Below are 12148 nucleotides of genomic sequence, written 5' to 3' on the forward strand. Positions count from 1 at the left end.
AGTAATAGAAGAGGAAACAAACTCTGGGCAGAAAAAATCTACAGATGTCCACTACATTTGTCTATAGTCGTTTCCTTGGTAACTGGCAGCTTTTACTACTCTCTTCCATAATTTGAAGTCACCAAATTCTTAGAAATGCCAGAAACAGCCTCAGTCTAAAAGTCAGGTCCCCGTCCTGCACAGATTCCTGTTTAAACAGTATCTGGACAGGAAATTTAACAGAATATCTTCCGCTTTTCATCTCATAACTTTTTCTGATGACCAAAAATATACACTGGCTATAAAAAGTTCCATCATTCTAGAAATATGTAACAAATAACATGAAATGCCCTGGAGATGACACCCCCTGAGAAAACTTCTGTTGAACGGTTTGTGAACTTTTCTCCAGATTTTTTTTTCTACATATGTTTTGAATTCAGTTTGAAAGTAGCCTTTTGACTTTTTGCCCCTTAACATTGAAATTCTTCCACTTGTCCCTCTTTGCTTCTCCTGGGGAGAGGATCAGGTAAAAGAAGAAGAGGGATTACAGAGACCTTTGACCACAGGGCCCTCCTGTCATCTCACTGGTCTGTTTCTTTGCCCACTCTTCATGTGCCTGCATCTAGGCTCAGCCTTCTGGAAGCCTTTATTCAGGGGATTAGAGGCCCAGTGAGGTCATTCATTGGCTCATTCATGCATTCGACAAATATGTACTGAGCTGGGCACCTGGGCCGGGGCCAGGAGCTTGTGGTACCATGGGGGACAGGACAGATTCATCCACGCCCCCGGGGGCCTTTTTCTTCCTTCTGATTTCCCAGGCACCAAGTGCTGCTCCTTACCTCCTGCTGCCTTACTTGCTCTATCTGTAAACTGAGCATATGATATATTCTCTGTCCAAAGGAAGGGGATGGATCGTCAGTGCCTGGAGGTCTCTTCCCATCTCAGATCTGTCATTTCCAAGTGTAACTCCCCACAGGCAGCTACCCTCAAATCCAGCCAGCTTCTTCCAGCTGTCTACCTGTGATGGAGTGGGTAGGAGCATGGACACTAGTTAGGAGCCTCACTGCCTGGGTTCAAATCTGGGTAGGGTAACTAACACTTCCAGTTTGCTTGGCGCTTTCCCCATTTTAGCACCCGAAGTCCCACATCCAGGAAAAACCCTTCTGTTCTGAGCCAACCAAGACAGTTAACCATCTTTCGTTTCTGCCTCTTTTTTATTTTATTGTTCTTTATTTATTTGAGACCCAGTCTTGCTCTGTTGCCCAGGCTGGAGTGCAGTGGTGCAATCTCGGCTCACTGCAACCTCCGCCTCCCGGGTTCAAGCAATTCTCCTGCCTCAGCCTCCCAAGTAGCTGGGATTACAGGCTCACGCCACCAGGCCCAGATAATGTTTGTGTTTTTAGTAGAGACAGGGTTTCACTTTGTTGGCCAGGCTGGTCTTGAACTCCTGACCTAAGGTGATTCACCTGCCTTGGCCTCACAAAGTGCTGGGATTACAGGCATGAGCCACCGTGCCCAGCCAGTTCTGCCTCTTAATGTGTGAACTTGTGCCAGTCCTCAGCCTCTCTGTTCTTTGGCCTCCTCATCTTAACTTTGAGGATGAGAGCAATCTCCCCTGCTAGGGCTGTTGTGAGGATTAAATGAGATAATATGTGTTACATTCTTAGAGTCTGGTCAGAGTTCACACTCTACAAGTGCTAGCTATTGTTATTCTCTCCTGCCTAGGCTGGGGGCCTCTAGAAGTACAATCGCCTGGGTCACATATGGTTGGAGCTCAGGAATGGGACTTCTATAGCTTTGGGCTCTGTTCCTGAAGCAACCACTTTGTGTATGAACTTGAGCAAGTTGTCTAACTCTCTGAGCCTTGGTGTTCCTCTCCTGTAAAATGGGGATGATAATAAACCCACCTTTCCAGATGGCTCCAAGCCCTGCGTTTGGCCCACATTTTATGCTCAATATGTGACTGCCATTATTACTGGTCATTAGTCTGGGTCCATGAGGTTCAGAACATAGAACTGCTGCCTGCCTGACCTCAGTGATTCATGCGGAGACACAGCATTTGGACCTCCCAGTACAGTTCATTTGATAGAATTTTTACACTGTGTGGATATAAGTGGCTGTCTTGGAGGTCCCTAGGCTTGCTAAGCACAGAGGCCTCAGACCCCCAGACAGGACAGTGCCCCACCCCTAGATGCCAAGTTCACCTGGCCTCCTCTTCTCCAGCCTCGGTCACCTTCTGCTGAACAGCTCTGCCTTGACCTTGCTTACTCACGGACTAAGCCACATGACCCGCCTGCAGAGCCTCAGGTGAGTGACCGAGTGGCCCATGGGGGTGAGTGGGAAGAAATATTCTCCACTCAGCTGGGACCACATCCAGGGAAGCACTGAGGGCACCTCCCAGGGGATCCTTTGTGGCTCCCTCCCAGGCCCATCCCTGTGCCCTCCCAGGTGGGTGCCCACTGCTCTTGCCTTCTAATGCCATCTGCTTCCTCCTGGTTACAAAAGTGGCCTAAAGGGCTTAGGCCCAAGTTGCAGAACAACCCTTGAGGCACACATAGTTCGCCCTGGGCTCTTGTTAAAATGCTCATTCTGATTCCCCAGGTCTGGAATTCTGCCTAGGTTGTGTGTGTGGTTTTGTTTTTGTTTTTGTTTTGAGCTGGAGCCTCACTATGTGGCCCAAGCTGGAGTGCAGTGGCGACGCACAGGTGCAATCATGGTGCACTGCAGCCTCAAACTCCTGGGCGAACGTGGTCCTCCTGCCTCAATCTCCCAAGTAGCTAGGACTACAGGCCTAAGCTGTTGTGCCCAAACTCAGCATTTCTTTTTTTGTTTGCTTTTGAGATGGAGTTTCGCTCTTGTTGCCCAGGCTGGAGTGCAGTGGCGTGATCTCAGCTCACTGCCACCTCCACCTCCAGGGTTCAAGTGATTCTCCTGAGTAGCTGGGATTACAGGCATGTGCCACCACACCCGGCTAATTTTTGTGTTTTTAGTAGAGACAGGTTTTCTCCATGTTGGTCAGGCTGGTCTTGAACTTCTGACCTTAGGTGATCTGCCCACCTCGGCCTCCCAAAGTGCTGGGATTACAGGCATGAGCCACCGCGCCCGGACCCAGACTATATTTCTAACAAGCTTGCAGGTGGTATCAATTCTGGGGGCCACAGTCTTCACTTTGAGTAGTGTGTGTCTAGACTCAGATGGGGCGGCCTTCCTATATTCCCTTTGTGATTTCACTCCCTGCCGCTAGGTTAAATAAACATGACACTTACTTTCAATGTGATTTTTCAAAACATGAAATCTTGTGACTAAAAACAAATCCAAGCAGTGACACAAAGCGTTGCTTTGTTTATATCCAAGTATACCACCTCCTACCCCCCACCTCAGGCACAGCAGAGTAGGTAGGAAATGGGGTTAGAAAGTTCCAGGAGGATATATCATATTGGACCATTTCACCCAAAATTAATTTACTGAAAGGAGATCCATTAATATGTATTTATTTATTTTTATTTTATTTTTATTTGTTGAGACAGAGTCTCACTCTGTCACCTAGGCTGGAATGTAGTGGCATGATCTCACCTCACTGCAACCTCCACCTCCCGGGTTCAAGTGATTCTGGTGCCTCAGCCACCCAAGTAGCTGGGATTACAGGTGTGCACCACCACACCCAGTTAATTTTTGTATTTTTTGAGCAGAGACGGGGTTTCACCATGTTGGCCAGGTTGGTCTTGAACCCCTGACCTCAGTTGATCCACCTGCCTAGACTCCCAAAGTGCTGGGATTACAGGTGTGAGCCACCTCACCCAGCTCCGTTAAAATTTAATTTGCAAAATAAAAGAAAGTAAAAACAACATACAAACACTTCCCAAGGGGCTAAGATGATTTGCCTCAGCTGTTTCTTTGGTTTTTCCTACCCAGGCAGAGCAAGTTCAGGGCTCAGTAAAGACAATACCATGGGATTAAGGAAAACCTACCATATGCATAGATGAGAACATGATATGCCCCTGAGAACTAATTTGTGTGAATCAGAGAACCCCGTGTAAAACTAACATTCAGCCGGGCCAGCCCGGAGATCCCTGACACAGAGGCTGATGTGAAGCTTGGCAAAGAAATGTAGAGACTGCTCCTGGGCCAGGGGCTCTGGATTTGTTTCCACCCAGCCTACAAGTCCCTAAGTCTCACTGCTGAGTCTCAGCTTTCTCACCTGGACACTGGGGACAATAATTCCCACCTTGCTCACCACCGCCCACCTGCCAAGACCCCCAGAAGTTTTGCTGCTAGCATATGAGTTTCCTGGGTGTGTAAGGCTTTGCAAACTGTAGAGTTCTTAGCACAGCACCTGCAAAGGCCTTTAAGCTCCTGAAAGTCTCTTGGTCTATTCCCTGCTTTTCCAGACTGAACAGGAACAGTATCGGTGATGTCGGTTGCTGCCACCTTTCTGAGGCTCTCAGGGCTGCCACCAGCCTGGAGGAGCTGGAGTGAGTTGCCCATCCTGCCCCCAGACCCAGGCAATTTTGACAGGGAAAGATGACAAGGACAAGGGGCTACCTGAGCACGCCCTTTGCATCTTCATCTCATCTCCTTCACCCGGTTCTATACTGTGTAAACAACCTGGAGCCTAGAACCTTGGGGGGCCCAAAGACAGGATGTGAGAGTGTCAATTGCAGCAAGAGGGATTTAGGTCAGACAACGGGGAGAACATCCTAAACAGAAGCCAAGAGTTAGGAGCTGTCACTCAACATGGGGTGATGGGGTTCTCTGTGTGAGCCAAGGCCCTTCCTGGGACTTCAGCCTCCCCTTATTTTTCCGGGAGTGGGGTGTGGACAAGATGAGATGGCGGAAGGCTGATGAAGCTGTTCTCTCCCCCAAGCTTGAGCCACAACCAGATTGGAGACGCCGGTGTCCAGCACTTAGCTACCATCCTGCCCGGGCTGCCAGAGCTCAGGAAGATAGAGTGAGTGGCCAGCCCTACAGAGGAGGGCCACAGGGGTCACACCATGGTCCTAGGAGATACTGGCCCCTAGCTCAGGCCAGCATGGTAAAATCTCCCCTGCACCAACCTCAGTGTCCAGGCAGTGGGGCTTGGTGACCTCCTGGCCCTCACTGTAGGACCTTAAGCCACCCCAGCCCCTGGTCTTCTCTGGGCCTTTCTGCCTCATTGTCTGGTAGGTGTGTGCTGTCGGGGGGTTGTCTCTTAGGCCCCCTGAAGCAGGGCTGGCAGCCCCAGCAGATGTGCTGGGGTGTCGGGGAGAGGGAGCATCAGAGGATCTGATGGCTGCCCCCCTCCCACAGCCTCTCAGTGAATAGCATCAGCCCAGCCGGGGGAATGCAGTTGGCAGAGTCTCTTGTTCTTTGCAGGCACCTGCAGGAGCTGATGTGAGTGTTTGCCCAGGTGGTCTCTGCCCTCTGTGCCCCCCAGGCCCACCTGGCCTCCTCTCCCACAGTGGGCACAGGGCAGGGCGGGGGTCCCGAGTGGGCCGGCCCAGCACTCAGTGCTCATTCCTCTCCTCTTCCAGGCTTGGCTGCAATGCCCTGGGGGATCCCACAGCCCTGGGGCTGGCTCGGGAGCTGCCTCAGCACCTGAGAGTCCTGCAGTGAGTGGCCCCCTGCCCACACCATGCAAGGCTGGCAGGGAGGAGGGTCCCTGGGAGCAGTGGGGGGGTCCAGGCCCCCATCAGTTGAGCTGCCCTGCCCCAAGTCAAGCTGTGGCATGTACCCACATGCCTGTTCCTTCCCTGCCTCTGATGTCTGCAGCAAGAAAATCAGGAGGCCCAGCCTAGTCCTGGCTCTGCCACGGGCCCCTGCCTGCCCTTGGCCAAAACCCTTCCCTTCTCAGCCTCAGTTTCTTCACGTGCAAAAGAAGTACAATGATCCCAGCTCAGTGCCATCTGTAAGCGGATCCCTGAGGGTGAATGAGAAATCCTAGCAAAGGGCTTCGCGGGAGCACAGCACCAAGCAGCGTGGCCTCAGCGCTTCACAACTGAAGTCCTTGGCCTCATGGCGGCCTCATGGCAGCCTCATGGCAGCCCCAGAGCGCTGGGACCTTTTTTTTTTTTTGAGATGGAGTCTCTCTCTGTCACCTAGGCTGGAGTGCAGTGGTGCAACCTCGGCTCACTGCAACCGCCACCTCCCGGGTTCAAGCAATTCTTGTACCTCAGCTTCCAGAGTAGCTGGGACTACAGGCATGCACCAGCATGCCCAGCTAATTTTTGTATTTTAGTAGAGACGGGGTTTCACCATGTTGCCCAGGCTGGTCTTGAACTCCTGGCCTCAAGTGATCCACCCACCCCAGCCTTCAAAAGTGCTGGGATTACAGGAGTGAGCCACCGAGGCTGGCCGGTGCTGGGACTTATATGTGCTCCCTTTTCCAGGCAAGGGAATGAAGGCCAGGAGAAGTGTGGAGAATTTTCCTTACTCCTACATGAAGGACCTGGGTGTTGAATTTGGGATCTCAGACCCCAAAGCCAGGGTCCTTGATACCCACCCAGGTCCTGTGTGGATGGGGAATTAGCCGGAGACTGTCTATGGGCTGGTGCTGCAGCCTGAAACGAGGCTGAAGGTGGGGGGCTCTGAAAAGGCCCCCAGTCCCCACAGGCTCCTCTCACCCTCTCCTCTTTCCCCAGCCTGCCATTCAGCCATCTGGGCCCAGGTGGGGCCCTGAGCCTGACCCAGGCCCTGGATGGATCCCCCCATTTGGAAGAGATCAGGTAAGTAGGGGCTGCCCAGCCCAGGCACAGGGACAGTCCTGGGCGGGTGGGGGGTTCCTCTCACAGGTATCTCCCCTACCCCGCAGCTTGGCGGAAAACAACCTGGCTGGTGGGGTCCTGCGTTTCTGCAAGGAGCTCCCGCTGCTCAGACAGATAGAGTAAGTAGCCTACCCTGCCTGCCTAGGGGACCAGCAGTAGGCTGAGGGCAGCCCTTCTCTGAGCCTAACACCTGGGGAGGCCTTTGAAGTGATAGAAGCCCCAGGGATGGTGGGGGCCTGGTTCAAGAAAGGAAGTCTTTCCCAAAACTCCTAGCTTACCCCAGACCCTGGCGGCTCTGCTCCCTGTGCTGATAGGGGGAGACAGGACCTGCTAGATCCCCTGACTCAAACACCCCTCATCCCATCCCATGCCCTTCTCCATCCCCAGCCTGGTTTCCTGTAAGATTGACAACCAGACCATCAAGCTCCTCACCTCCAGCTTCACGCGCTGCCCTGCCCTGGAAGTAATCTTGTGAGTGATTGGAAGAGTCCTGAGCTGGCTGGGAAAAGGAAAAGTGGGGAGGGGTCGGGGGAGTCGGCTCCAGCCTGCTGTGTGGCCTGGAGCTGCTCCCATCCTCTCTGGCCAGTCCTCCCATTTGTAAATGGGGAAGATCATTCTTACTCAGACATCTTCTCAAAGACATTTTAACACTGGAGCTGCAGGTGATGTTGGGTAAAACAGTTTACCTTCTCCTGCCTTTTTCACCATTTGCAGAGTGATGGGAGGGGAGGTGGGCCAGGTGGTCTCTAAGGGTTTTTGGTCCAACCTTTCTTTTGGGAGGCAACTGGATAGACCACCTTGTCCGCTTGATGAAACCTCCATTTATGAACCACAGTTGGTAGTGAACAGTGGCTAAAGGCAGGAGAAAGCCACTCCCAGACCTGCTGGCTGGCCGTGCTTGGCTGTCTCTTAGCAATCAGAATCCCCCAGACCTTGGGGGCCTTGCAGTGCTGCCTCATGGGTAAACTAGAATTATAGGACTAGCCTGGGACCCTAACCATGGTATGGAGAACACAGCTGTTTTCTGAAGAACAGGACACAAGTGATTACAAGATTATTTTAGTTTGCATCCTAAAGGTCTTAACCCTTCTCATTACACCAAAGAGAAAGTCTCATATCAGTGCTAATTTATCTTTAACACCTAACACGGGATTCTCCCTTTTAACCAAAAGGGTTAAAACCCAACATCTTAGGAAGGGCAGATGTTCCAACTGGAAGCTAATACCATTGTTTGTACTATATTTATTTTTGTAACTACCTTCTATATGAGGTCTGTAACACAAGTTTTCCATTGATAGTAATAAATGTTTCCTTTTAAGATTTTTTTTTTTGTTTTTTTATTTTTTAATTTTTTTTGAGACAGAGTCCCCCTCTGCTGCCCAGGCTGGAGTGCAGTGGTGCAATCTCGGCTCACTGCAACCTCCACCTGCTGGGTTCAAGAGATTCTCCTGCCTCAGCCTCCCAAGTAGCTGAGATTACAAGTGCCCACCATCACACCCAGCTAATTTTTGTCTTTTTAGTAGTGACAGGATTTCACCATGTTGGTTAGGCTTGTCTCAAACTCCTGACCTTAGGTGATCCACCCGCCTTGGCCTCCCAAAGTGCTGGGATTACAGGCGTGAGCCACCACGCCCAGCCAAGATGAATTTTTTAAAGTAAGAAAAAAGAGGGGCCGATTTAAAGAAAATATGATGCATCCTAAATACAGGAGGTGCATGTGTGTGGCAAAAATGGCAACATCATGTGAATGTCATGATCCAAACTTGATGGGGAGGGGAGCAGGGAGGAGGAAGGTAACCTGCACCCTGGCGTCTTCAGGGGAGGACACACAAGCACCCTATCAGGTGGCCTCTCTTGAAAACCCTTGCCCCCACGATTGGCCCCCTGCTCTCTCCACTCACTGCCTTGTCTCCACCCCTCGACCTCCTTGCTCTCCTGCTGCTGACTTTGGGACCCCTACCCTGCAGGCTGTCCTGGAATCTCCTCGGGGATGAGGCGGCTGCCGAGCTGGCCCAGGTTCTGCCGCAGATGGGCCGGCTGAAGAGAGTGGAGTATGAGGGGCCAGGGGAGGAATGGGGTGGGCTGAAGGGGGACCTACCTCCAGGGAACACCAAGAGGCCACCAGGTCAGTCCCCCGCCTTCCAGAAAGCCCTTCCTTGAGTTGCACACTCTGGTCTGTTCCAAACCCCTGCCAGGCTTAGTTCCCCCTGGGTTCTAGCCTTCAGCCTTCCTGCTGCACCCACCACAAGTCCCCTGTTGTCTTTTGGGTTCTCTGAGAAGGTAGTGTGGGAGACTGTGTCCCCCCACCTTGGCCTGAGGAAGGGACCTGGGAAACCCTCACACCCATTCTCATGACCGTGTCTCTCTTTCCCCTCCCCTCACCGTCCACTGGGAAGCCTGGAGAAGAATCAGATCACAGCTATTGGGGCCTGGCTCCTGGCTGGAGGACTGGCCCAGGGGTCTAGCATCCAAGTCATCCGGTAACAGAGGCCTGCAGGGGCAGGGATGGTGGGTGGGAGGCTACACCAACCCCCAGATCTAATGGGACTCCCTGGAGGGAGGCGGCAGGGCCTGGGTTGGGGATTATCAAAGGAGACTTGGACCACTCCACCAAGAATTTGGCAGCAAGCAGACTTGGATCAAATCCCAGCTCTGCCACTTGCCAATTGTGTAACTTTGTAGCCGTAACTCAACCACTCTGAACCCCAATTTCTCATCTATGAAATGGGGATACTCATGGTATCTACCTCAGAGAGTTGTAATGACTAAACGAGCATATAAAGCACTGAACCCAATGCCTGGCACATGGTAAGCACTTAAAATAGTAACTATAATCAGAGCCATCATATACAGTTGTATAGGTTGTGCACTGCACGAGGGCATTAAACCTAAGAGGCACCATTCACATTGTCAACCTGCTGGATTTCTAGCAGATGAGAGTAAAGTGCCTCGTTCTACCAAAATCATATATTATGACAATTTCAGACAGATGGCAGTAAAACATCTTGAAGAAAGAGGGCCTTTTCCTTATTTGCACAAATGTGTCATATGAGCGTGGTCTTAGCTGGCATCACTGTCTCCCAGGGAGGAAGGTTGAGTTGGAGAACTCAGGAGGCAGGTGTAGGGGACACCCTCTCCCTAGGTCAGCTCTGCTGGTCTAACACCTGCCTCTGCCAGGTAACTCTGGGCACAGCTCTACCTTTTTGGGCCTCAGCCTCCCAATCTGCAGATAGGACAAAGGACAGAGATGGGAGGATGAACGAGTGCCTGTATCTGTGCCCCACAGCCTCTGGAATAACCCCATTCCCTGCGACATGGCCCAGCGTCTGAAGAGCCAGGAGCCCAGGCTGGACTTTGCCTTCTTTGACAACCAGCCCCAGGCCCCTTGGGGTACTTGATGGCCCCCTCAAGACCTTTGGAATCCAGCCAAGTGACGTACCCAAGTGATCCACCCTTCACCTACTGGGATAAATGACTCAGGAAAAAAGAGCCTCAGCAGGGTGCTCTGCACTCCACCCAGGAGAAAAGATATGTGTGTCCTGCTGCAGTTGTCAGGGAGAACTTTTCTGGGAACGAGAAGCCGGATCTGGCCAAAGGAGTATCCTGCTTTACATGTAATATGTGTGATCAGTCGGGGACATGCGGCACACAATGAGGGTGTCACGATAATGCATGACACATAAGGTTATATGAGGCAGCATGACCCCTTGACATGTGGCATTACATGAAACTCAGTGTGATGCATGTTCAGTGGCATGCGTCGTGGCATCCCAAGTGGCAGGATACATGATTGTTGATCCATATATGACACATGACAAATGTCCATGTCACAGGACTCACGGCTGGCCAGATGACCTCAGGCTGGCCCAAGATCTAATTTATTAATTTTTAAAGCAAATACATATTTATAGACTGCATGTATGGAGCAGCTAGGTCAGGAAAAGTCTTCTGCCCGAGCTGGGAGGGGAGAGTGTCCATGCACTGACCAGTCCAGGAGGCCAAGGGCCAGGACTCTGGGATAAGCCGGGGACTCAGCCATGAAGTCCCCTCCTGCGTCATTCCTCAGCCTACCCATCTGTAAACTTGATGACCTCTCCCTTACTTACATACTAGCTTCCAAGGACGGGTGGAGGTAGGGCCAGCCTGGCCTTGGGAGTGGAGAAGCCCAGTCTGTCCCATGTAAGGGACAAAGCCAGGTCTAACACTACTGGGTGGGGGGCACTGCCAAGACAATAGGCCAGGCTACTGGGTCCAGCTATTATTACCTTAGTGGGATTCAGGTGAGCCTCCAGGCACTCCACATGTTAGTTACTTCCAAGGAGAACCAAGAATGGTTCTGTCACACTCGAAGCCAAGTTTGATCAATAAACATGATGGTCTTCCACCTCTAGCCTGAGTCCGATGTTTCCTGCTACCCCACTGAAGTCAGAAGTGGTTCATCCCCTGCCCTGGGGACTGGACAGCAGTGCAGACAACAGAGAGGTGTGTTGAGTGGAGCACTGGCCTGGGAGTCAGGAGACATGGGTTCCCAGCTCAGACCTTTGCTCTAGTCATGTGGTCATGGGCAAGTTACCTCCTCTCTCCAGACCTCACCTGCAACGTGAGGGTGTTATGGAAGCTCAGCATGTTAAAAACATTTTTTGTTTGACTTGCATAACATTGAAACTACTTTCTGAACTCATTGTCAGTATTTAAAATGGGGAATTTTACATAAAAATTCAGATTCTGGCTGCTTTTAAGTGCTAATCCAACATTCCCACTAAAGACTCACATGACTGTGCTTTTTAGATGCACACACATCCCTCAGCTTGCTGCAGTCCCCACCGCTCCCCACTGTCTTGACACCCCACCTGACCCCACTTTTTGCTGCTCTTTGACCCTGGCCTGGAGAGTTTGCATGGGGATGTTGTACCAAAGGAACATGGCTTTGGAAGTCAGACAGGCATGGAATAGAAGGTGAGTTAACCCTTTGCTACCTGTCTTTGAGGTATGTGGGTTAGCAGCCACCCCGCAACAAACACACACACACACACACACACACACACACACACACACATCAAGACTGCTGGAGAAGTCAGGAAAGCAAGATGAGGAAAGTTACTGGCAAAAAAAAAAAAGAGAGAAGTTAAGTACTGGTTACATCCTAGTTCTCCTCTCTTTTTATAGTCAAATATCATACGACGTGAAGAGATGCCCCAAATGACAGATCAGCATCCTCTCTCCCTCCTGTAGTTAAAACAAGTTGATCTTAGAGGGAGCCTCCCACCTCATTGTGAAAAACCAGGTCGGGAGGGTGCAGTTACAGCTGAGCACCACTGGAGGGCAGGCTAGCCCACTGGCGATTCATGAGATAACTTCCTTCACTGTGGGACCCAGAAGGAAGTTAGGAGGTGATGCTAGGGCCTGTTCCCACCTGGCCTAGTAGCTTG

At 51.4% G+C, this 12148-nt stretch overlaps 1 protein-coding gene across 3 annotated transcripts in view; it reads left to right on the plus strand.

The window, feature by feature from the left end:
- NLRC5 (NLR family CARD domain containing 5) overlaps positions 1–11107 on the plus strand; it is a 103271-nt gene extending 92164 nt beyond the window's left edge. For 2 of the 3 annotated variants that reach the window (XM_017878815.1, XM_017878816.1), the window contains 11 exons: positions 2203–2286; positions 4368–4451; positions 4844–4927; positions 5266–5349; positions 5490–5567; positions 6597–6680; positions 6767–6838; positions 7107–7190; positions 8687–8770; positions 9116–9199; positions 10006–11103. In XM_017878815.1, the coding sequence (XP_017734304.1) occupies positions 2203–2286; positions 4368–4451; positions 4844–4927; positions 5266–5349; positions 5490–5567; positions 6597–6680; positions 6767–6838; positions 7107–7190; positions 8687–8770; positions 9116–9199; positions 10006–10117 (934 nt within the window). In that variant the 3' untranslated portion in view covers positions 10118–11103. Of the gene's footprint in view, positions 1–2202; positions 2287–4367; positions 4452–4843; positions 4928–5265; positions 5350–5489; positions 5568–6596; positions 6681–6766; positions 6839–7106; positions 7191–8686; positions 8771–9115; positions 9200–10005 lie in introns of all 3 variants that reach the window. The other variant, XM_017878814.1, reaches the window with a different exon arrangement.
- The last annotated feature ends 1041 nt before the right edge of the window (positions 11108–12148 follow it).

Source organism: Rhinopithecus bieti, unplaced genomic scaffold (assembly GCF_001698545.2).
Source record: "Rhinopithecus bieti isolate Rb0 unplaced genomic scaffold, ASM169854v2 scaffold_11161, whole genome shotgun sequence".
NCBI classification, from domain to species: domain Eukaryota; kingdom Metazoa; phylum Chordata; class Mammalia; order Primates; family Cercopithecidae; genus Rhinopithecus; species Rhinopithecus bieti.